Raw genomic sequence first — 22,895 nt, forward strand, 5'->3', positions numbered from 1 at the left:
GCCTTTCAACACAGCATCGTAAAAAAAGCGCCAGTCTGATGGAGGGCGGCCGTCGAAAGCTGCCGCGGTCTGGTTACCCCAGACGTAGAGCAATTACTGCCTGCTCAACATGTCGCGAAAGGAAAAAGAAATGGTATGTGGGCCGATATGCAACCACAGGACGGTGGCTGACCTGCGCACGCGTAGCGACAATACAAGGCCTGCTTGCTCCTTTTGCCAGCAAATCGGCGCCCAATGCGACTATAGCTCGCGGGATTCATCATCCTATGATGCAGCAAGTCTCACCATCCTCAATCAACTGTCGGTCATTGAGTCCATAGTACGACGGATTCCTGTCGGCCCATCGCCAGAAACTCCAGGGCCGCCAGCAGCGCCGCTCAGCCACCAGTCTGCAACGGGCGACACAGGATCCAGGAGCTCCGATCTGGATGCAAACTACAGAGTGGGGACTGACGATGTCTTGGAATGGCCCGTCTTCGAAGAGACGTTGTCGTCGCTCCCGCGGCATTCCTACACGCATTTCTACCGCGCCAATGCTTACACCTACCTCGACGATGCTTTCCATCTCCCAGAGGCTTCCAATTCTCAGTCCCTGCAGCGGATCCTCGCGGCAAAACCTGTCGCTCTTAGCATCTCCACAGAGCGGTCGGATATAGAGCGCCTCGTGAGCCGGTTCTTTCAGAACGTCCACGTGAAAAATCCGATCCTTGACCGGCGTAGTGTGCTGAAGTGCTGCCAGGAGTACTACGAGCATGGCGCTCTATTCAACCTTGAAACCGGCCTCGTCTTGATCATATGTGCGCTGGGTGCTGTCGCAACGGGTTTCGATCCCTCCAGCAATGGCCACCAGGAGCCCTCCGTTGAGTCTGCTAATCTGGAATCTTTGAGACTGGGAAGATGTTATTTTGCAGCGGCTGAGAAGCGCCTAGGCGTTGCTCTGGTCCAGCCGAGCACTCTCGCAGTCCAGTGTCTTTGCCTCGCCGGGTAAGTGCTCCTCGAGATACTTCAAGCCAAGATAATTAAGACGTCGGCAGGATTTACCAGATATATACAACCAATCCCATGTCCGCTTTGCGATTGTTTCATGCCGCTGGGTCATCGCTCCAGCTTCTAATAGCCACCAAGTATGGACCCTGTCCCTGCGTTCTACCCCAGTTTCCAAGTTGACTTGTTTTATAGCACAAATCCTCTGACGGCACTTTACAATTGGGCTCTAGTCTATGTTGGACCTGCTTCAAGTCAGAAAGGTCGGTCGCAGTTCCCAATAACCTTCTATTTTTGACTTCCTGACACCCTGGGTAGAGAAATTCTAGCAGAAATCCCCGTGGCGGCGGCAGCGCTGAGCGAACTCGGGACATCCGAGCATTATCCAGGCCCACCACAAGTTATGCTGACGCCCCCAGACACCAGCGAGTGGGCAAATATGGACGCAGATAGCTGGTATTTTTTTCCTTTCTGAGATCGCGCTCCGGCGCCTCACAGACAAGGTTGCCGAGGTGGTGGTTAGCCACATTGACTGTTCCCTGCCCTCGTCCCAGCAAATAGCGATGAAGGAGCTTGTACCGGTTGTAGCTGAGCTCGAGAGACAAGTCCATACCTGGCGCGAGAACTTGCCCCATCAGCTCCAATTCCCCGATGTCCCACAAGCAGCGGACACGGAGTGGAAGCATTACAGCCGCAGTCGGTACTACCGCGTGCTCGAACTGATGTTCAGGCCGTTTATTTTCACGGCCATCCACGTCCCGGAGTGTGAGCCTGCCGTAAGATATTTGGCAGGCAAGGGCCTGGACAGCGCGTCGAAGTACCTTCGTCACTGTGCGACTGCTCATCGCCATCAAGGCCTGTGGTTGAATTTACGGAACCAGCTTAGAGAGGCATGTCTTTTACTTGGGTCCGCCATAGCGGGACTGGAAATGCCGCCGGACTGGTATACGGGAATCGAGAGAACGCTTCACTCTTTTCAGTTTTGGGAGAAAGAGTACCCACCTTGCCAATCGTATATTCGTGTGATTCACATGTTGATCAGCCATTTGGATGCCCGCGCAGAGGGGGGTCTCGCTCAACTGGACAACATGCATTCGGGATCGGAAATATAACAGCATTAGCACTAGTTGGAGTATTCGCGCACGTAGAAGAATGCCTACAGCGTTTTCAATCAGAGGATTGTGGTTTGTGCAGCCCAGGGCAATATTTGGAGTCGGCGGGGAGTGTCGGCACCAAGTGGAGGATCTGGGGGCGCGCGGACTGTCGGCTTTTGTAAATCTGCCACAGATTGTGTGGGGTCCCCACCGTTGCGTTTCGTATATCCAGAGAACGGGGATGGCCTGGGGTTGGAGAAGGTCAATGTCAGGAACATAAATGAGTTCCAGCTCCCGTCCCTTTCTCTCTTTTTTTTTTTTCATCTGCATAACCACACGAACACCATGGCTCGTAGACGTGGTGCCAGGACCGTTGAGGAGCGCAAGGCAGAGAATGCGAAAGTCGTTGGGCCAGAGATCGCTGGGGTATGGTGTGGTGTCATATCATAATCGGACAGCAAAGATGCTAACGAATGGGCCCAGGCACTGCCGGACACTGACCGGCCTTGGTGGAAGGAAAGACATCTGCTGCGCTTGAACGCCATCCTCTCGATCTGCTGTCTTTCTGCCGCAACGGTGGGCTACGATGGTAGAAGTCAAACATGCTTGCTCTCTGCGCAGCCACTAACGTCGGAATATAGGCGCCATGATGAATGCATTGCAGATCAGTCCGACCTGGAAGAAGTACTATATGTATCCCACCAAAGGAAGGCTTGGAGCTATCAATGCCATGATGCCTGCTGGCAAAATCTGTGGCTTCGTCTTTGTGGCTTGGTTTTCAAATCGATATGGAAGAAAACGCGCCCTCATTCTCGCCTTTGCTATTGCCGTGGTTGGTGCCGCCATCCAGGCAGGATCTGTCAACTTCGGCATTCTTGTATTCTCGCGCTGGCTGCTAGGATTTGGCGCAGGGATCATGTCCCAGCCGAGCCCTATCCTCCTGTCCGAGTTGTCCTACCCAACACATCGTGGGAAGATTACCGCAATGTATCACTCCTTCTATGTCAGTACACTCAGCCCTCCCTGGAGCGAGGTGGACGACAGAGTAGCTGACACACTTGATAGTTCGTTGGCTCGATCGCCGCAGTCTGGATAACCTTCGGTACACTGAAGATGCAGGGAGACTGGAGTTGGCGCATCCCGACCCTCCTTCAAGCTGCAGGTCCGTTGGTCCAGCTCGTCTTCTCTTGCTTTTTACCAGAGTCGCCCAGGTCCGTTCCCCTCCTTTTCAATCTCTCCTATTAATTAACGTGAGCTTCCTAGATATCTCGTGGCAAAGGGACGAACGGAAGAAGCGCGAGAGTTGCTCATCAAGCACCACGTAGCCGGCGATCGGGATTCAGCCCTGGTTCACCATGAGCTCATGCAGATCCAAAACGCCTTACAGAACAACCTCAATGCCGAGAAAATGAGCCTGAAGAAGTTCTTCGCCGGCGCTGCCAACAGACGACGATTGCTGATCTCCGGCATTGTTGGCCTCGCCGCGCAGTGGTGCGGCAACTCGGTTGTGTCCTACTATCTGACTCTGGTTCTAGACGATATTGGCATTACAAATGCTACCCACCAGTCTCTCATCAATGGCGGGCTGCAGATATTCAACCTCATTGCCACGCTGTCCTGTGGCGCGATGCTGGTTGATAGGCTTGGTCGAAGGTTCCTTTTCCTATGGTCTGCATTAGGAATGACCATCGCGTACGTGGTATGTGTTTGTCCAATTCTTTGGCCCTACGCGTATAGAAACAGCAATCGCTGACCCCGTCACAATATGCAACATCTAGATCTGGACTATCCTCAACGCTCGATTCGAGGCTACCAAGTCTGTACCCCTAGGAACGGCTGTGATACCCATGCTTTTCCTCTTCTACTTCCACTATGACATCGCCTTGTCGCCCCTGCTCTACTCGTACCCCACCGAAATCTTTCCCTACGAACTGAGAAGCTGGGGTGTTGCATTCACCTTGATCGTCACGAACGCGTCCCTGATTGTCGGCCAAATTGCCAACCCGATCGCGATGGCGGACATTGGCTGGAGATACTATATCCTGTTTTGCGTGCTCGACTTGTTGTTCTTTCTGGTCGTCTGGCTACTCTTTCCCGAGACGAAGGGCAAATCCTTGGAGGAGATTGGGAAAATATTTGACGATCAAAACAAAGTAGCTGGATCGAGTGATGGGCGAGAAAAGGAGGAGCTGATGATTACAGAGTCGCGCAAAATATAGGGAAGGTGTACATATTACCACATGGATTGAGACCAGGCTAGCTAGAGGTTCCCAAGGCGGTTTATATAGGATAGCGCTCTGAATTACAGAACGATATATATCGGACAGCACCCTCGGTGCCGCGTTGAAGCCGGACGCCTGGTTAGTAGTTTGTAGCCAACCTCCGCTGAGCCCCCTGCTCGCCATCCGAGACCACACAAATCCAAAATGCTTATGATTCACATGGATGCGTCCAACATTGCTGAATTCCACACGAATCGTACTGGGTAATTCCTTTGGGCACTCTGGCGTAACAATCGACGCTGCGCCAGAAGTCTGGTCCAAGACTTTGCCCATCACCTGGAAGCTGGACTGCTCGCTGACCGCGTCCACCGCATGCAGAAGGCTTTCCCCGGCGGGAATGGTATTCACAATAGCACGCACAATAGCAGACTCATTGCTGCGGTAGTCGATGACCACGTCGCCCTTCTCCTGACTGATCAGGCTCTTGGCATGATCCATGCCTCTGCCAGCAATAGCGATTATGAGATGGATGTTTGCTTTCTTCAAAAGTTTGATAGCGAATGATCCGACAGCACTCGCGGCACCGTAGACGAGAACCCCTCCTCGAGGCTTGTCAGCCAGATCTCTGTTTCCTCGCGATGGTTCAGGCAGTCCCAACCGAGCGAACAATGCCAGCGCAGCGGTTGCTGCTGCTAATGGGACGGTTGCCGCTGTCTCGAAAGGGATATGTCGTGGGAGATGGAAGATGGCGTGCACTTTTCCGATGGCATATTCAGCTAAGCTTCCATGCGGTGTCATGAGTTAATGATGACGCCAGGAGAATATAGATGTGAATATCAGATACTCATTCGGTCTGCCGGGGATCAGGAGGGCCGCCAAGAAGGGATTGTTTGGAAACAAAAACACGGCCGTGTCAGATAGGATTAAGACGATATCGCGCCTGACCTTTTAGGGAAATATATGGTAGGTATTAGATACGATAGAACACCCGTGAGCAGGGCCTGCCAGCCAATCCGCTATGTGCGGTGAATCCCTGGCCCTAGTGGAATATGGATTACCGACAATGAATTTTAGGCGACCTGCATAAAGTAGTACCTCTTCATGGCAATGCAAGGAAACATGCCTACCACGATGGCGGAATCCAGTACTCCTCCCAATGCTCCTCCGTATCTGCCTCCCTGAACTTGTCAATACCCCCCACAACTCCCTCCCGATCAACATCCCAATCTCCCCTCTCCACCCGCTCTGCCCAGTTCCGCAACACCTTGTCGATCTGCACATAATGGTACTCACCAAAGCCATCCGTGAGCCCAGCCTGGTAAAGTCCCGCATGTTCATTGCGAGGCTCAGGCTCAGAGTCTTGATCATGCCTTCCAAAGGGTTCCCCGTTGGACTTCCGCGCGTGCCCTTTCCTTCCGATTCCGAAGGGCAGTGTGAGGTGGCATCCATTGCTGTAGCATAACGGTCCCTCCTGAGCGACTGGGTCAATGTAGAAGCCGGGAGGGAAGTTCGGGTCAGTCCAATGCGGAACATACGGATCAGGGACTGGCTGGTTGCAGACGAGCTGGAAGACTTTCAACGGGCAGTTCCCCGGAAACTGCCCGTAGTCGTTACGGGGGGGCGTCTCGAAGTCCGTGATGGGCTGTTCAAGGAATTCGGATACTGTAGGGAACCGGAGCCCAGGAGCGACGTAGCGGAACCGGACTCTGATGTGGGCGATGGCTGTCAGGAACTCGTGTGCGAATGTTGAATGCGGTAGGATGTTCTCCTGCGTTAATGTTAATGTGGCAGGGTCAAGCCATGGTAGTTCCATCCAGTCAGTAGACTCGTTGTCGTTGTTGTCGATGTTGTCGTTATTGTCGTCTTCTGGAATCCGCGCATGGATTGCACTGACAAGACGCTGGAAGGCAGCCACAGCCTTCGCTACATCTGCGGCAGTGTATTGATGAATCACCCAGGGTTTGTCAACCCATGGACTGTCCAGTTCGTCCATGAGGTAATCGGCCCTATCATCAGTAACCGCCTCGACTTTACCCTCGTCAATCATCTGAAGGTAAGCATCTAGAATGACTTCAAGCGGCATCCAGGCGAAGGTAAGCGCGCAAACACCCGCTGTATCATTATAGTCTGTGATGAAGCTTGCTTTCATGGTATGCTGATTCAACCTGAAGAAGGCAATCAGCACATGTGCATGGGTCAGGGCCAGGGCCAGGGCCAGGGCCAGAACCACTCAAATAGGTAGGAACCTTACAAAATCCCTTCATGGTCTACATCTCGAAAACCACTGAGCCCGTAGAGCCGAATAAACGTCCCAGGGAGCACCTCATCCGCAAGCCCGACAAACACGTCCACCATCATAGACGGTTCAACTAGACCCCGGAGGAAATGAAACAGCGCGCCACCCTCCGGAAGGAGAGGGTACTCGATGTAGGCCCGTTTCAGGAACTCAACCACCGGCGGCTGGAGCAGGCTGGTGACCTCCTTGGAAGGTACAGTTGCCTCCCAATATGTTTGTGGCGACGGTGGCATCTCACGGCCACTGCCTTCTACTCCTCGTCTTAGAAGCTCGTTATGCAATGCAGCGCAGCGCTCGTAGTCCAGTGCACCGTGACCTAGGTCGCGCACTGGACTGGATTTGGTGATTCGAGGATATCCCGGACCATTATTGAGATGGCCAGTGGGGCGCGTTTCTGGTGAAGCCATTATGGAAATAGGGGTCGTTGATGGTAGGGATGATGAGCAAAGCGACAAGCACGATAGCAGGGACTTGGGGCACCAAAGGTTCACGTCGCGGCGGGGAAGGCGGTTACGGTACTAATACCTTAGGTACCGTAAGGTCCCGGGATGATCACATGACGTCCAGGGTATGAAGAGCAGCCTAGCCCTGACGAGCAATCATTAAACTAGCAATCTCATTATTTCACAGCTCATAGGTGCTGGCTAAGAGTACCCGCAGCAGGGCCTTTCAAGTCAGCATCGGCGGTAAATTTAATATACAAAGAACCTTAAGAACTGCTTATTATAGGGGTTAACTCTTATTCTTTAAGTAATATATATACCCTGAACCCTGCATTTATATTACGACTAGTAGCTAAAAGGGAGTTTCGAGCACAAGGCTACCTGCATTCAAACAATCCTAAGACTTGCAAGCGCCAGAATAACAGTTCCCAGCAGCACAGTAATCGTCGGTGCTCCCACAGTACCCGGACACCGAGCAACAGTTCCCAAACTGCGTCCCAGTACAAGTCTTATTCCCAGCAAAGCTAGGCCCACACTCGCCGTTAATACTCGGTCCGCCGATATTAGGCTCGCAGTTACCAGAGTAGCAGAAGCCCGCACCGCAGAAGTCTGTGTTATCGCCGCAGTAGCCGTAGATGGAGCAGCATCTGAATTTCGAGAGAGTAAGAGAGGTAAGTGATCTTCCTTGATGGTACGAGTTTGGAGTGGATGAGAAAAGGCTAAGGAGAGAGGGGAAAAATTTCTTACGACCCAAAGTTCGGATTCGTGCACGTTGTATAACCCCAGTCAGGCCCGCAGGTGCCGTTCGTGGTGGCGCCATTATTGGGCTCGCATGCGCCAGAAACACAGTTGCCCGGGCCGCAGTAGTCGACACCATCGCCGCAATACCCGCTAATGGAGCAGCAACTGTGGGTTTGGATTAAGCTTAGCTGAGGATGTTCGTCATTGGATGGACCCGTGATCACTTACTCTCCGAATGACGACCCCTCGCATACAGTGTTGCTGTTGGATGGGCCGCAGGTGCCGTCCCCGGATACTGGAGCCTTAGACACGGGTGCTACGCAGACATCATAGTTGAGCCAAAGATTGGTGCAGTTGTCCCAGATCTAGGAAAACGCGTCAGTGCTTTTCTGAAGCAGCTAGCCAACAGCGGCGGATGTGTCCTTGTTGATGGGATGCTTACCTGAGTATTTAGGGACTGGAGGTCGACAAAGGTAATCCCACTGTTTCACTAGGTTAGCGATACTTACCAGACAGTTAGGCCTGACAAAACCCACAATCGAAGTGCGATGGCATTACACTATGAGACGGGTCAGTTAAAAAGCATTGCGATGGGATTCGGCTTCATACTGTATCTCCAGACGAGACTTTATAGTACCGACCACAACTCTCAGTAGTGCCAATTTGCGTTGGCTCCGCAGGTGTTGCTAAGCCATTGTCAGCTTTTCCAGATAGCTGACTTGACCCTCCAGCATAGGGCTCGCGTTCCTACCTGTTTTATAGTATTCACCAGCTCCAGTCGGTGCAGCGATCACCCCTGTTGCTTTGAAGCGGCCACCTGGAGGTCTGGTACTCAAGCATCACGTCAGCATATTTCTCTGCTTGACACTCGGTAGAGACTAGGTACTAACCCTTTGCATACTCGCTGAACTTGGTTTACCCGGTCACAAGTACCTTGAAGATGGGGATTCCACGCCAGAAACTGCGTCACAGAGACCGGCGCGTCGTCAGTTGAGTACTTCTCTGCCAGACCCTCACTGCAAAACTATCAGTACTGTGACAGGTAGCTTGAGTGATCAATCGAGGCCATACCAAGTATTCCGCCCATAGAGAATGTCGAGCTCACACGCTAGCGGGAGACATATCGGACCCTTCAGGTCACAAATCTGAGACCCAGTAATATGCTCAAGCGTCCCCGTGCTGACATTGTAGGCATCGGACATGTATAGACACGGCAGCGAGTCGACTTCGTCAGGCTTTACAAGCTGCCCGTGGCAGGTCCCCGTTGTGGGCGGAGTGCTGGAAGCACTGGTGGAGGTAGATGTAGATGCCGTGCCCGTGGGCTGCGTGAAAAGGGTCGAGCTATATGTTGAGACGGGCAATGTGACTGAACAGTAGTCTGTTAGCCGCTCATACTGCTCGAAGAGGTAATCGGTGAATTCGCCTTTGGGAAGCCTGAACGACATGAGGCGCCGCCTCCACATTTGGATAAAACACTCGCTACACAGCTGCGAAGGATAAGCAAGGGAATATCAATTGGGGTGAGGAACCTACCAGGCTTTTGTCATAGATGCGCGTGACATCTTTCATCTCTGCGGTGATAAATGTTGTAGAGAAGCTTGGGTCGTTGCACTCGGCTGGCATTGCATCCTCATCCTCGTTATCACAAGCCGCAGACGAGTAACTGGATTGGTATCAACTGAAGGCTCATAGGTGGGAGAATTGCTACGCACCGGATATAATCACTACCCTGCCACTTTTGGGATTCAAGAAAACACCAGTTGGCCGAGCTACACAGGGTCAGTAAGAAAGTGGACCGTTCGAGCGAGAACGCTTTTTCCGCATACCTATCCTGCTGACATACCAGGTCATAGCCTTGAGACCATTCGGTAGGGATTGACTTGGGCAGAAGGTATCCCCCCTGGTATACCATCATCTGGCCATCGCAGCTCCTATCAACGGCTGAGAGCCATGAAGACAGCGAGTTTGAACACTCTTGTGTACAGAGGGTGGTGATGTTTGATTGAGACCAGCCTGCGATCTACATCAGCACGGAAGGCCAGAGTTAAGCGAGTAAAGCACAACTCGCAAACCTACTAAACTGTTCTGGGTCTCTAGCCGCCATGGAAGACGTCAAGGTATCGCAATGTACAGTCTGGTTCCTATACTAACGCATGAGAATACTCCCTTTCAGTTTCGCAGAAGAAAGCCAAGGCGTACTCACACTGCTGCAAGGCACTGATCAGACAGGTCAAAGGCCTGCTGTACAATACTCCGCTCTTGTCCTTCATAGTAGTTAAAGGCACCATGGACTTGACAGATGAGCAGACCTGTCAAGGCCAAAGTCAACCGTGCGTACTGCATGCCTGCTGAAAGAGAAAAGAAGCTACGCTGTCAAGTGCACTGGACAGTGAGTAAGTAATCCAACGCTGGCCCGCCGGCTGCCTGCGGGTTTATAATAACGCCCGTCTGTCAAATACCTTTGGGTGGTCTCGGGGTACCGGGATGAGAAGGCAACACGAGCGCCGAAGATAATCCGAGGCATCAGTAGGTAGTAAGGCAATAGTTCAGGTCCTAGAGGGATACCGGTGTATGTGAAGTCTGGATGTCTCAAAAATCCCCAGTAGCCGCTGGATGAACGGGATCCAAAATGTTCAATCTCCGAAGGCCCAATCGCAACCATAGCACAGAAGGAAAGCTCAACGCAGTGCACTGCAAGGTCCCATAATGGCCCGCAGTGCCACCATCAAGCCATCGCGTAGCTCGGAGCGGGGCGTAGGCGTTCATCTAGAGCGGCGTTCTCACTAGGATAGGCAGGTGGACGGTGCATCCGATCCATCTAGTATCTTGGCCATGGGTCCAGCCATGGCTCGTGGTACTGGGCTTCGTCTAGTTGATAGGGTCTACCTAGGTAAGGTCCGGCCTGCTGAGTCTGGGCCCAGGGGCCACAAGGGCAGACGAACCAGAGATGCAGCAGTGGATCTCGGCGGTATGTCCCGCCAGTCCTTCCTCATCGTCTGGGCCTTTGTATCTTGGCAAGAGCCTACATTGACTCTGGCCTGTGTTAGCGCCTTTTTAGTTCTTCCCATGGACCGTGAAGTCGAGTGGTGTTGGGTTTCTCGGTGGGATTTGGACTGTCTCCAAGTTCAGCCTAGAAAAATTGCTGTCCGGAGACTGGATGCAAAACGGTGCCCATCGTGCCATATCCCAGCCGGCCAAATACCTAGTGTTAATTGCGCGATTTTCGAGTCCGGAGGAGGAGGTCCGTTCAGACCGGATGGTCCAGAAGTACCTCCTCTGGGATATTTGGAATGCCACCCCTGTACCTAGTGGCACACCCATTATTGGCCAGGTCCCAGAATGGTCCCAGAATAGCGCGACCGAGGCACTAGCTGTCGAGGTCTTGACGACCATCTGTCCATCCGTAGTTAAATAGCCCGGGCTGGACGTCAAACAGACGGAGAGAGGGTGTCCAAGCGAGGAATCAGCGAGGATGCATCTTCAGGTCCATCCCTCAACAGTCCTTACTGGGCTCTTGGCAGTAGCAACGGCTGTCCGAGGTTCAACTCCCCATAACATCAGCGCCGTCTACAAATCGCTATACGCTCTACACTCCAATTCCACCCCAGTCTTCCAGAACGTGTCTGGGCAGGAAGTAAACCGCCTGGTCCTAGCCCTGCAGAGTCCGAATAACAGCACCGGGGAGCATGCACTGTTAAAACGTGATGAACTCCCCGTTGGGACCTGTGCGCCTGGAACCCCCTGTGTTAATGGTGCTTGCTGCAGTAGCGTCAGTCATAACCAACATCCCTTCCAGACCATTGCACCTTTCCATCCGGCCTAACACTTATCTAGAAAGGAATCTGCGGTTTCTCACCGGACGAATGCGGCACAGACACTTGCATTTCCAACTGTGATGCTAAGGCCGAGTGCGGGCAGTTCGCCCCATCAGGGTCCGCTGCGTGCCCTCTCAACGTCTGCTGTTCGAAATATGGCTTCTGTGGGACAACCGAGGTGAGCAATCCTTCATCCACCTGAGACTCGGTCTTTTCACGGGCTTGTGCAGCGTGTAATGTACATCACCATCTTAGGACTTTTGCGAAGCAGGCTGCCAGAAGGGCTATGGCGGCTGTGGCGCCGTGGAAGAACCATCCTGTGGCTCTGGGAGCATGGGCCGGACTATTGGGTACTATGAGGGTTGGTATGTGGTACTTCCCAGAATATCCAGCTGCGAACCCTTGTAGACTTTCATACTAACTGACCCTATCTACCAGGGCCTCTTCGCGCAGTTGTGACAAGCGCCTACCGTCGGATATCGATATCGAGCCTCTGACACACCTTAACTTTGGTGGGTTACCACCATACACTTTGAATCCGTCTCATACCGCTAACTGGTACTATCTTTAGCCTTTGCATTCTTCCATCCAACCACTTTCCAGGTCGTGCCAATGAATGCCGGTGACGAGGCACTGTATCCGCAATTCACGGCCTTGAAGTCTAAGAAATCGTAGGTTTCACAAGAGATAATCCCACATAACTGCTGACATGAGCTATTAACAGGTCACTAAAGACATGGATTGCGGTTGGAGGATGGAGTTTTAATGTAAACCCTAATGACCACACGTCGTCATCGTGCCTTGCCTACGACAGCTAACCTCCCAACCCATCTCAGGACGCCACAAACTCCCCCAACACCCAAACCGCATTCAGCGATATGGCCGGCAGCGCCGCAAACAGGCAGACATTTATCGCCTCGCTCCGCCACTTCATGCAAACCTGGGGCTTCGACGGCGTGGATATCGACTGGGAGTACCCCGGCGCCGACGATCGCGGCGGCATCGACACCGACACGGCCAACTTCGTCAAGCTCGTGCGCGACATGAAGGATGCCTTTGGCGGCGAATATGGGATTAGCGTCACCCTCCCGGCCTCGTACTGGTACCTGCGCTGGTTTGACCTACAGGGAATGGCCGCGCACGTAGACTTCCTTAATATCATGACCTATGATATCCATGGAGTCTGGGACGCGGAGAATAAGCATACTGGACCCTATGTGCGGCCGCATACAAATATCACGGAGATCAAGCAGGGCCTTAACCTGCTCTGGCGGAATAATATAGATCCAGCGCAGGTTAATTTCGGGCTAGGGTGGTATGGTCGGTCGTTCACGCTTAAGGACCCGAGCTGTACTAAACCCGACTGTATCTTTGCTTATGGTGGCAAAGCAGGTGAGTGCACCAAGTCATCAGGGACGCTATCGAACGCGGAGATCCAGCGGGTTATTGCCAAGCATGGTCTCACACCAACCGTGGACCGTGATGCCATGGTAAAGTGGATCACCTGGGATAATGACCAGTGGGTGTCATATGATGACGGCGAAACGATCCAGATGAAGATAAGCGAGGCGAGTAAGCTGTGTCTCGGCGGCGTGCTGATTTGGGCAGTCGACCAAGATGGCGAGGACCACACAAGCTCAAATGACCTGATGGGCGTGGGCACCGCGAACGGGGTCTCTTCTGAGGATGCAAAGGCGTACAGGGAGGCAAAACAGTCCATGGAGCGCGGCGCGAGTATCTCCAACTCCTGCTACTGGACCTTCTGCGGGGACCAGTGTGCCAGCGGGTTCTCTGCGCAGGCATATGCTAAAGGCCAGGTGCCGCATATCGAAGGTGATGTTTCGTGTTCCGGTGATTATGTGCGGACCCTGTGCTGTGCCCGTGGGACGAGTGTCGGTAATTGCTCGTGGAGTGGCTGGTCTGGGGTTGGTATGCCTTGTGCCACTGAGTACTGTCCTAGTGGGAGCGAGCTGATTGCAATGAACAGTGAGCTACCCCTAAAGCACTTCCCTCTTAGTACCTTATGTGCTGACCAATTCGCAGCGAATTCATATGTTGAGGACCCCGAACTGTCAATCAATGACAACCTCACCTGCAATGGTACGTCACACATTCCCATCCCGATCTACCTAGCCCTAAGAAGAGCCAGGCGGCGCACAATCGTTCTGCTGTTCCGGCTTCGTCCCATCCCAGATCGCAAACACGGACCGCCTCTCCCTGCTTGGTGATCCCCGCAGAATACCTGCAGAGACTTCTGACCTAGCGCTCGATACTCGGATAAAGCTAGTCAATTCATCTCCAACGGCCTGCAAAGCCATGGTCACAGCAGGACTCATTTCAGCCGGTGAGTGTTGCAACCGCGTGACTCAAAAAACAATCCTTGTGGGCAGCTGGTCTACTAACGCATGGGCACGCATTGCACAGGCGGTCTCGACGTCCTCAGCATTTTAGGAAGCATCCTGGTCAGCTTCGCCGTGATGGCGCGCTGTGGCACAGATGCGTACAAATCATCAACTAGCAAGGACTCGGACGACGGTGCCAAATCCCATGCCTTCCAGAATGACGTTGTCAGTCGCCTCGGGCAGGGCGCTGCTGGGATTGGCATGCAGCACCATAAGCCTAGTGAGCTGCACAGTCCTGAGAATGTGGCCACGCCAAATAAGGAGAGGGAGAAAGTAGGTGAGTGGACAAAAGTCAAGTACGGTAAGGACGACCTTGATTGTCAGACGACTTACACATGTCGGTATGGGCGGGATTTCGATGAGGTATGATTCCATGAACATAATAGACTTGACCTTGCACTTCAGCTAATGACCATTGCCTTAACTAGATCTGCGACAATATGCGCTGGGCCATTGAGAAGGGACTCAATGATCAGCATGTCTACCACCGCGAACTCAAAAGTGGACGACCCAAGGATACGTACAAGGACAGGTGGAAGAACCAACGAAAGAGTAGATATTATGACGGCAACAATCGCTGCAGTCTGTATGTATTAGTGCATATCGACCCCGAAGCATCCCTGTCACACACAGGCTAACTGGTGGTTTACCTGCCTTGCAGGGAAGAGTTTCCCTTTGCATCCCTGGACGAAGCCGCTGGCATCCAGTATCAAGTCATCCGCAGGGTAAACGCTGAGGCCAACTCTATTCACGGTGAGTTATCATTCGCCTGTATTCAGGACATAGTCCCGCCGAGTCCAAGTCAACACATTCGACCTGGTGCTGACCCCGTCCCATTTCCACTGGCAGGCCGGGACTGGAACTTGTGGCTCGACAGGAGATGGAAACCGTGCAGGGAACTTCGGAGAGCAAAGGGTATCAAGCCTCCCGAGCCCCCCATCACCATGACTTGGTCTCCGTTCGAGGAGGGCGATAATCGCATCAAGGTCAATGCGGAGCCCCCGCATAACATGCCTCCACATTTCATCCAAGCATACGGTGTACGTCAGCTAACAGATTGAAACATAGAAACGAGACTGCTGACACTTCTTCTAGTTTGACTCTCAGACTGGTGGCGTTGAATGCTTCCGTGCGTACCTTACTTCCCTTACCTTACTTACCAACTCAATCCCATGTTCCCTCCCCAATAGCATCGGGTGCCCCCAGCTAATCACCCAATCTTGCCTGGGACAGCAACATACACCTACTCGGACCTCGGAGGTAGCCGCGTAACTAAGACATTAGCCGACCATGGCTTCCGCGCTCTCGAAGACGACCCGTAAGCTCCCATCCCGGCCTATACTACCCCTGCCCTACCTGCACCATCTGCAATGGTCTACTTACCTATCATCCATCCGCCCGTGAACACAAAGGCCCCAGCTTAAGAAAACTAACTTTGGCTTCCACAACCCAATCAGGATGTACAAAAGCCCCGGACACTACGAATACAAGAAGAACAACTATCGGTCCCGACCAACCAAAGACCAACCGGAGGAGATCTTCAACTACAACTGGGCACGGATAAAGCGGGACATTGTCCTAGGCGTCCTGAAACATGACCTTCCCCTATCGGCTATTGAGGAGACCGAGCACGCAGAAGAGTTTGCGGCTGAATACACGCAGATGATCGCGGGCATCGAGGGCCAATCTGAATTCGAGCCCGTGGAACCGGTTCCCACGGATGCAGCAGCTTACTCGGCTGGGGCCACGCAAATGGATGAGGTCGAAACAGACTGGCGGGCTTCAGGCTCGAGGGGGTATATGCCCGCTCAGACAGGGGTGCCTGACCCTGACATGGGCGATGGCCATACGATGCGCAGGCAGAAGGAGCATTTGGCGGCCCATCGACATGGACATCATTAGGGGATGCTAAAACCCTGAGCCTTATAGGCTGTCGGGCACCCAATCTGCGCTGGTGTTTCTCCACCTGCGATTACTGATAGAGCGTGCTCCTGGGACTAAGTTGAAACTAACAGTGCGTGTGTCTAGGTCTTCTCGGGCTACTCCTATATCTAGAAATCTAAAATAATTTTATGATTTGTCTATCCCTCTTGTATAGAAGTGATACGCGTCGCGTCGCACTGGTAAACATAATATAGTTCTAATCAAGCTACTAGTAGGAAAAACCTGATTTTATTTAAGAACAATACTGCGTCCTATGAAGCTAATCATTAAAATATAAGTATATTATATACTAAGAATTTCTCTAATATTCTCGAAACTGTAATTAGTTATATAATTTATAAATCATAGTGGATTAAAGTTAGGGTTTTTAGATCTTTATTATGATATCTTAATTTTATTCTTAAAATTAAACTTTTTTAATTATAATAGCTGCTCTAAGCTTTTCTAGAATAGAGGACAAGTTTTGTTCGTTACGATGTGCATCAATCGAGACGTATATTCTCAAGCCAGAGCAATAAATCGGAATCATGTAGCCTCAACAAAATATCGCTCGCTCTAGCTGCGCTGAAACGTCTTACCACGCCAAGGTTTCGCCAGCACTCGAATATCCAGTCCCCTAGTTTCCTACCTCGTACAACCAATTTGATGGAGTATATTCATATCCCTCGATGCATGTAAGTCCATATTGACTTCAATCTTGGTTTTCCTGTAGAGATATGGATAGTACCAATTTCTCTATGGATATATGTAGTTGGTGATGCCGCGGGCCAAAACTCGTTGGCCTTTTAAGGTTCAGAGGTAGGCGATGGGCTGAGCAAGCTGCGTGACATGGGTAACCAGTAAGCACTGACTCTGATCTCACTCGAGTCGCGCGACAGTAAGGCAGCCTCAACCTAAGTTCACCCGGGCAGCCACCCGACTTTTAACCGCGTTGAAGCCACAGGCCGGCTGGTTAGTGGTATTCTGAGTGACCACATGCGAATCCTAGCTGTTGTATGCTTTTGCCTTTTTATTTTTTTTTATTTTTTTTTTTTACTTCGCTGGTTGGTTATTCATGTTTTCTCTCTTTTGGCGGTGTTGTTGTTCTTCGGCCGTTGCCCAGCCAGACGCCCAAGGGAGGCACGAATACACTGCCTCAGCAGAAACACGAGTCCACCGTATTGGATGAACATGCACCAAGCCAATAAGGATTTAAGCTATGCCGGGCGCAACGAAACTGGACTGATCTAACGATTACGAGGTACCGCATCGGGTAACTCGTATTCGACATCCGCGGTCAGGGTATGATGTATAAAGTGACGGCACTCATCTTCGAGATGATTCCCGCAAAATCATTCTTTCTACTAACTAAATATCTACTGTACTATGCATATCCAAACACCCCTCACAGCACTAACCCTCCTCTCCACAGCAGCAGGCCACTCCCAGTCCCATGAACCACGTCGCCGCTGCATATCCGAGGACGCCTGCTGGCCATCCCTCCAAACATGGAATGAATTCAACGCGACTATCGGGGGGAAACTGGTCCGCTCTGTTCCCTCCGCAGCCGTCTGCCACGGCGCCCGCTACAATGCGAACCAGTGCGCAACCGCGAAGAGCAGCTGGCTCGACAGCTTTTGGCGCACGAACCAGACGGGCGGGTATGCGGCGATGGTGTGGGAGATGGGTGAGACGGGGAAGTGTTTTATTGATACGCCTGTTGAGGCAAGGTGTGATCAGGGGATTGGTATGCAATGCACCAGCCAGTCCTAGTCCTAGTCCTAGTCAACAGTTCGGCTGGGGATAGTACAGGTAGATTTGTTAACTTGTCTACATACAGTACCGTACTACTCTGTCCGAGCGCAGAGTGTAGAGGATATCCAGGCCTCAGTGAGATTCGCCAGTGAGAAAGATCTATATCTGGTAACGAAGAACACGGGGCATGATCAGTGCGTCCCCTCCTCTCAATTCCCTGGTCTCTGGTTCCGCTAACAAAGCTAGTCTCGGTCGATCAAGCGGAAAAGGCGCATTCTCGATCTGGACGCATAACATGAAAGGCATCGAATGGCACGATTCGTTCGTTCCCCGTGGAGCGCCGGATACTGCCAGTGGTGTACCGGCTGTAACGCTCCAAGCTGGAGAGCAGTGGTTTGGTGGGTTACCATTCTTAACCAGTATAGAAGTAGATTGAGCTGACGGTTGTAGATGTATATCAAGCAGCGTCCAAGAAGGGAGTCGTAGTTGTAGGAGGCTCAGCACGTACAGTCGGTGCAGCAGGGGGATATCTACTCGGTGGAGGACACTCGCCGTTTGCACATGAATACGGCCTTGCAGCGGATAGTCAGTACTGATACTGTATCACGTTTCCTGGGCTAACGGGGCAGATTTATTGGAAATGAGTATTGTCACTGCGGATGGTGAGCACGTCGTGTTGAATCGGTATACAGATCCGGAGTACTTCTGGGCTGTTCGTGGGGGCGGTGGTAGTTCGTGGGGGGTATGTCAAACCTCTCATAACCTACAATGTCAACTCGTCTAATAACAGATAGGTCGTCACATCAGTTACTTACAAAACACACCCAGTCCCCGAGAATCTCACCATGGGCTTCGTGCAGCTAAACGCCTCCACCAACGGCAGTCTCACCAACCTCCTCTCCGAATCGCTTAAACTCCTCCCAGCAGTCACAGACGCCGGATACATAGGGTACGGCGATCTCAGCGCGGGATTTCACGCGATCTTCATAAAACCGAATAGCACTGTTGAAGCGTTTAATGAGACTTTTGCGGGATACTTTAATCTGTCCACCCTCCCTGGTGTGAAGGGCGTGGTTGGGGCGTACCCGTCCAACTGGGATGGGTATCTAGAGACGATCCTCAGGGATCCGAACCTTGGGACGAATATCCAGGATACGTCGCGGCTGTTGACGGCGGATGTTCTCAAGGAGAAAGCGGAGGATTTGGCGAGGTTTCTGGTTGAGAATCGTAGTGGGGGATTCAATTTTAGTAAGTGGGATGAATACACTGCCTGTTGCTATGCTTACCTGTGCAGTTGGCAAGGTGAACAATGATGAAAGAGATAATACTGCGGTGCATGATATCTGGAAGAGAAGCCACGCTTTACTGAGTATTTCCATTGACTGGGCGGATAACGCCACCGAGGCCGAGAAGCACAAGAAGAGGCTTCATGCAGTGCAGATGAGCGAGACCTTTTCGGAGATTGTTGGGTCTGACGATGGGACGTACATTAACGAGGCGAATCCGTAAGTCCACCTATATTTTTTGCTTCTGAGCTCACGATTTTAGGTATGAACCGAACTGGGAGAGGGTGTTCTGGGGGGATAAGTATGAGAGACTGCTCGAGATTAAACGAAGGGTTGACCCTACAAGCCTGTTTATATGCAATCGGTGTGTTGGGGGAGAGTTGGTGATACAGGCGTAGCTTGTCATGTTAATTCAATCTCATTTATATCGAAAAAGAACAGTATACTCAACTTAATAATCTAAGACAAAAAGCTGAAATACTCATCCACCCACCGTGCAGCCTCTCCTCCCTGACTCACATCCCAAGAATTGACAGCCCCGATATACCCATCCGGCCGGACAATAACAGTCGCAGCCTGGCCTGGTATCCCACCAACCCACTTCTCAATACACCCATCCACATCATCAAGGTACACGGTCCACCGACTCCTCTGCAGCGCAGCCGGCAGATCAGCCAGTTCAAACACATCCCGCTTCGACCCGCTCACCAGCGCCAGAGTCAGGATGTCAGACACAGCAGTGTACCGGCCTAAACAGAAGAAGGCGTCACTGGCTGCGTTTCCGCGAGAACGAGTCTCGTATGAGGCCCTGGCTGCGCTGGATGCAGTTGATAGATGGGTCGTCGAGTCAGCCAGGATACCGCAGGCGGATTCCAGGAACGGCTTTGCGGCTTGGACATCCGGGATCATGAAATAGAGCTTGAACTGGCCCAGGATAGGGATATCGAGCTGGATATCCACGGGATTGGCGTCGATGTACCGCGTTACTTTAGACGGGACCATCAACGCCCCAGGCCGCAGCCTCCCAGAACCAAGACCAGTTCCAGACTCCTTTGTAAGTATTCCACCTGCGTACTCGGCCCCAACGCCCGAAATAAACCGAATATTGTCGTTAAAGTTCTTGGTCAAGGCCGCCTCGCCCGCCTCAAACGCCGCGCAGTGTCCCGCATCAAAGGCAATCAAGTCATTGGCGATCTTGCGCCGTTCATCTTCGTATGTCCCCAGCAGCGAGGGGGACGCGAGGCCACGCGAGACGAGATTCAGTTTCCAGGCGAGGTTGAATGAGTCGTGCATGCTTGTGTTTGCGCCTTGCGCGGCGAGGGCGCTGTGGCAGTGGCCGGCCTATTGGATTAGTGTTGCTGTATATGGACGGGTATAGGGATGGGAGGAGTACATCACCGGCGATGAAGATTTGGTGCTCAGAGTCGGAAAAGTGTCTAGCGACGCGCTGCCCGACGACGTAGTTGCCGAACCATTCTATACATCCTCGTTAGCTTCACCATCACTACCATGGTAGACATGGACATGGACATGGATAGGGACGGAGTACCAATTGACTTCCAGTCCAGGCTATACGGGTGCATAGCTTCTTTTGCCCGCGCCATGACATACTCCGGCGTGGCCTTGGCCTTGTCGACGCGTTCTCCAGCTGTAGCGCTCAGTTCGACGTATAACCTGGTCATGTTCCTTTCTCGAGGAATCCACAGAATGGACCCGACGGTGTGCGAGCGCACGGCGACTTTACTCCACAGGTCGGGGAAGTCGGTTTCAATCACTCCTGTGGAATCAATCAATCAACACCTTCACTGAACAGGCGGGATTTATCGGATAATAAGAGGGGAGGTGGTACCGTCCAAAACCCCCCAAGAAGCATTCGTCATCTCCCCCTCCAACTGCGCATCGGGGATAAACTCCCTAACCTGAGACCGCGCCCCATCACACCCAACCAGGAAATTGGCCTTGACGACACGACTCTCGCCTGCTGCGCGGTCCTCGTAGATAACGTCCAGCTTGCCTTCGTGATCGCGCGAGCACGACACAAACGGGCTGTTTCGTTGCACAGACACCCCCCGCTCTGCCAGGTCATCGATGAGCACGTCCTCGAGCATCCCCTGGTGCGCGAGCAGGATGTACGGATCCGAAGCACCGACCAGGTGCTCTGGGTAGTGGATCTGTCGGCCCTTGCGACTGAGGGGGTGGGAGGGGGTTGAGTCCTGGGATGTTGTTAGCAACTAACCCCTGTAGTGTACGGTGAGGACATACCCAGAAGGAAATATCGTATACGCGCACGCCATTCCGGAGCAGTGTATCAGCGAGACGCAGCTGGCGCAGTGTCTCGATTGTCTTGGGCTGGATGCCGTCTGCCTTGCCGGTGGTGGTCCTCTCAGGCCGGTCGTCGAGGATGAGCGTGGAAATGCCGAGGCGGACGAGATTCACTCTATAATTTTCAGTATTAATACTATCAACATGAGGTAAAGTATGGCAAGAGGACGCACGCAAGCATAAGCCCCGACGGCCCAGCGCCGGCGATGACAACGGTCGCGTGGTCGCCTGGGACGGCGGCGGAGAAGCCCTGGTCGTGGTCTGCGCTAGGAGCCATTTTGACGGTCTTTGGATGGGCAGGAGATAGATTGGCTTCGGAGGCTGTGCGCTTCATGGCTGTTATAGATGTGATGGGCAGATGTCGGGAATTGAAGCCAACAGTGGGAGTTGGAGCGCGGTGGGAATTCCGAACCCCCACCTCTGGCTGCAGGAGAGCTACAGATTGGCAGTGATGATTGGTAATGTATCTTCGTGACGGAGTATTATTATTTTACAATTCATATGAGGCCATAGTGTAGAGAGCAAATAGATTGACTATACTATGAAATCCGAGTGACACCCCCATCAACAACAACATCCTGCCCCGTCATATACGAACTCGCATCACTCGCCAGAAACACACAAGCCCCCATAATGTCCTCCGGCTCCGCAATGCGCCCATTGATCGTCTCCGTCTTCCAGCCCTCGAGCAGATGCGAGAACGCCGCCGTCATTTCCGTCCGCACATACCCCGGGCTGATCGTATTGACCCGGATGCCCTACACTATTAACACATACTCTATGAATGAAGGAGGTAAGGAGTGGCATACATATTCAGTCAAATCTTTCGCAATGGCAGGACACATCGCGCGCACCGCCCCCTTCGAGCCACAATACGCCGAGCACAGCTGGCTGCGCACTGCAACATGGCTGGCCATGCTCGCGACTAGAATAATACTCCCGTGCTTTGTGCCGTTGGCGATCATCTGCTTCGCTGCATGCTGCGCGGTAAAGTACAGCCCGAGCACATTAACAGCGAGCAGGTCGTGGTGTTCTTCGTACGAGAAGTCCAGAAAGTGGTGGTGGCGGTTGATCCCCGCGCAGGGAACGCAGATGTCGAGTTTGTTGCCGAAGTCGGTTTGGAATTGGGCGAAGCCGCTTTCTAGGGCTTTGGGAGAGGAGACGTCCACTCTAGATAGGTGTTCGTTGTTAGCTAGTTTTTGCTTCTGTATAGAAGAGTGGAGGATATCATGGAGGAGTACTTGTAGTAGGCCGTCCGCACGTTACACTCCTTCGCGATGGCATCAAACTCAGCCTGGGGCTCGATGACATCGAAGACGGCGACATCGGCGCCTGCTTCTGCGAGGCCCCGTGCAAAGGCGAGTCCGCAGCCTCGTCCACCCCCTGTAACCAGCGCTGTTCGACCTTGGAGCGAGAACTACACCATCATCAACCAAACCGCCGATATAAGGCAAAACATGGAAAAGAACGTACCTTCGACATGACGTTTTGTTTGTGTCGTATGATTGTGGAAATCTGGCCGATGTCCCATTTATGTTGCGATTCCATCCCACCTACCTACCTCTCTATCTCCCATCTATGGTGTATCCCATCTTGGTGTAGCCCCCCACCC

General features: G+C 52.5%; 9 protein-coding genes across 9 annotated transcripts; 4 read left to right on the forward strand and 5 right to left on the reverse strand.

Moving 5' to 3' along the window:
* Nucleotides 1-21: 21 nt before the first annotated feature.
* Nucleotides 22-2,096, forward strand: ASPSYDRAFT_136274 (uncharacterized protein; the record flags this gene model as incomplete). Its single annotated transcript, XM_040840752.1, has 5 exons — nt 22-133; nt 187-984; nt 1,035-1,124; nt 1,180-1,247; nt 1,411-2,096. The coding sequence occupies exons 1-5, from the start codon at nt 39-41 to the stop codon at nt 2,094-2,096; spliced, it is 1,737 nt and encodes a 578-aa protein (XP_040697947.1). The 5' UTR covers nt 22-38.
* ASPSYDRAFT_50156 (uncharacterized protein) lies at nt 1,912-2,504 on the reverse strand. Its single transcript, XM_040848009.1, has one exon. It carries the CDS (start codon nt 2,354-2,356, stop codon nt 2,156-2,158), a length of 201 nt encoding a protein of 66 aa, XP_040697948.1. The 5' UTR covers nt 2,357-2,504; the 3' UTR covers nt 1,912-2,155.
* ASPSYDRAFT_490368 (sugar porter family MFS transporter) lies at nt 2,261-4,579 on the forward strand. Its single transcript, XM_040847757.1, has 6 exons — nt 2,261-2,504; nt 2,562-2,667; nt 2,720-3,081; nt 3,144-3,289; nt 3,342-3,777; nt 3,857-4,579. The coding sequence occupies exons 1-6, from the start codon at nt 2,424-2,426 to the stop codon at nt 4,295-4,297; spliced, it is 1,572 nt and encodes a 523-aa protein (XP_040697949.1). The 5' UTR covers nt 2,261-2,423; the 3' UTR covers nt 4,298-4,579.
* Nucleotides 4,448-5,101, reverse strand: ASPSYDRAFT_119199 (uncharacterized protein; the record flags this gene model as incomplete). The annotated part of the gene is made up of 1 exon (XM_040840397.1): nt 4,448-5,101. A coding segment is annotated over one exon (654 nt), but the record flags the coding sequence as incomplete, so codon positions are not given.
* A 322-nt stretch (nt 5,102-5,423) lies between these two features.
* On the reverse strand, nt 5,424-7,003 carry ASPSYDRAFT_93909 (uncharacterized protein; the record flags this gene model as incomplete). The annotated part of the gene is made up of 2 exons (XM_040852900.1): nt 5,424-6,465; nt 6,552-7,003. 2 exons carry the CDS (start codon nt 7,001-7,003, stop codon nt 5,424-5,426), a joined length of 1,494 nt encoding a protein of 497 aa, XP_040697951.1.
* Nucleotides 7,004-7,284: 281 nt separating this feature from the next.
* Nucleotides 7,285-10,367, reverse strand: ASPSYDRAFT_490976 (uncharacterized protein). Its single transcript, XM_040847773.1, has 14 exons — nt 9,984-10,367; nt 9,857-9,921; nt 9,607-9,793; nt 9,493-9,549; nt 9,314-9,443; nt 8,852-9,267; nt 8,671-8,796; nt 8,532-8,605; nt 8,390-8,466; nt 8,317-8,339; nt 8,223-8,262; nt 8,009-8,145; nt 7,787-7,945; nt 7,285-7,686 (listed from the first exon to the last, which is right to left on the reverse strand). Exons 1-14 carry the CDS (start codon nt 10,121-10,123, stop codon nt 7,437-7,439), a joined length of 1,881 nt encoding a protein of 626 aa, XP_040697952.1. The 5' UTR covers nt 10,124-10,367; the 3' UTR covers nt 7,285-7,436.
* Nucleotides 10,368-11,252: 885 nt separating this feature from the next.
* On the forward strand, nt 11,253-15,319 carry ASPSYDRAFT_160751 (uncharacterized protein; the record flags this gene model as incomplete). Its single annotated transcript, XM_040842933.1, has 15 exons — nt 11,253-11,549; nt 11,615-11,773; nt 11,851-11,960; nt 12,034-12,107; nt 12,167-12,266; nt 12,320-12,362; nt 12,432-13,581; nt 13,639-13,695; nt 13,745-13,988; nt 14,168-14,360; nt 14,426-14,583; nt 14,659-14,750; nt 14,847-15,037; nt 15,093-15,126; nt 15,231-15,319. The coding sequence occupies 15 exons, from the start codon at nt 11,253-11,255 to the stop codon at nt 15,317-15,319; spliced, it is 2,991 nt and encodes a 996-aa protein (XP_040697953.1).
* Nucleotides 15,320-16,856: 1,537 nt separating this feature from the next.
* Nucleotides 16,857-19,534, forward strand: ASPSYDRAFT_72288 (FAD/FMN-containing protein). The gene is made up of 8 exons (XM_040850639.1): nt 16,857-17,667; nt 17,761-17,869; nt 17,922-18,073; nt 18,126-18,260; nt 18,305-18,417; nt 18,470-18,923; nt 18,970-19,180; nt 19,224-19,534. The coding sequence occupies exons 1-8, from the start codon at nt 17,307-17,309 to the stop codon at nt 19,357-19,359; spliced, it is 1,671 nt and encodes a 556-aa protein (XP_040697954.1). The 5' UTR covers nt 16,857-17,306; the 3' UTR covers nt 19,360-19,534.
* ASPSYDRAFT_161363 (uncharacterized protein) lies at nt 19,421-22,700 on the reverse strand (the record flags this gene model as incomplete). The annotated part of the gene is made up of 9 exons (XM_040842986.1): nt 19,421-20,285; nt 20,332-20,437; nt 20,511-20,738; nt 20,811-21,174; nt 21,224-21,398; nt 21,457-21,703; nt 21,891-22,041; nt 22,093-22,453; nt 22,525-22,700. Coding segments are annotated over 9 exons (2,673 nt in total), but the record flags the coding sequence as incomplete, so codon positions are not given.
* Between the last annotated feature and the right edge of the window lie 195 nt (nt 22,701-22,895).

This window comes from Aspergillus sydowii, assembly GCF_001890705.1.
Source record: "Aspergillus sydowii CBS 593.65 unplaced genomic scaffold ASPSYscaffold_14, whole genome shotgun sequence".
Classification (NCBI taxonomy): Eukaryota; Fungi; Ascomycota; class Eurotiomycetes; order Eurotiales; family Aspergillaceae; genus Aspergillus; species Aspergillus sydowii.

Coding starts and splice junctions, on each gene's coding strand:
- ASPSYDRAFT_50156 (XM_040848009.1), bottom strand. CDS start 2,356: ATGTTCCTGACATTGACCTTCTCCAACCCCAGGCCATCCCCGTTCTCT.
- ASPSYDRAFT_490368 (XM_040847757.1), top strand. CDS start 2,424: ATGGCTCGTAGACGTGGTGCCAGGACCGTTGAGGAGCGCAAGGCAGAG. Junction 2,505..2,561: donor TTGGGCCAGAGATCGCTGGG/GTATGGTGTGGT, acceptor GAATGGGCCCAG/GCACTGCCGGACACTGACCG. Junction 2,668..2,719: donor CGCAACGGTGGGCTACGATG/GTAGAAGTCAAA, acceptor GTCGGAATATAG/GCGCCATGATGAATGCATTG.
- ASPSYDRAFT_490976 (XM_040847773.1), bottom strand. CDS start 10,123: ATGCAGTACGCACGGTTGACTTTGGCCTTGACAGGTCTGCTCATCTGT. Junction 9,444..9,492: donor CAGGGTAGTGATTATATCCG/GTGCGTAGCAAT, acceptor ATACCAATCCAG/TTACTCGTCTGCGGCTTGTG. Junction 8,606..8,670: donor GTTCAGCGAGTATGCAAAGG/GTTAGTACCTAG, acceptor CTTGAGTACCAG/ACCTCCAGGTGGCCGCTTCA.
- ASPSYDRAFT_72288 (XM_040850639.1), top strand. CDS start 17,307: ATGCATATCCAAACACCCCTCACAGCACTAACCCTCCTCTCCACAGCA. Junction 17,870..17,921: donor AAGAACACGGGGCATGATCA/GTGCGTCCCCTC, acceptor TAACAAAGCTAG/TCTCGGTCGATCAAGCGGAA. Junction 18,074..18,125: donor AGCTGGAGAGCAGTGGTTTG/GTGGGTTACCAT, acceptor TGACGGTTGTAG/ATGTATATCAAGCAGCGTCC.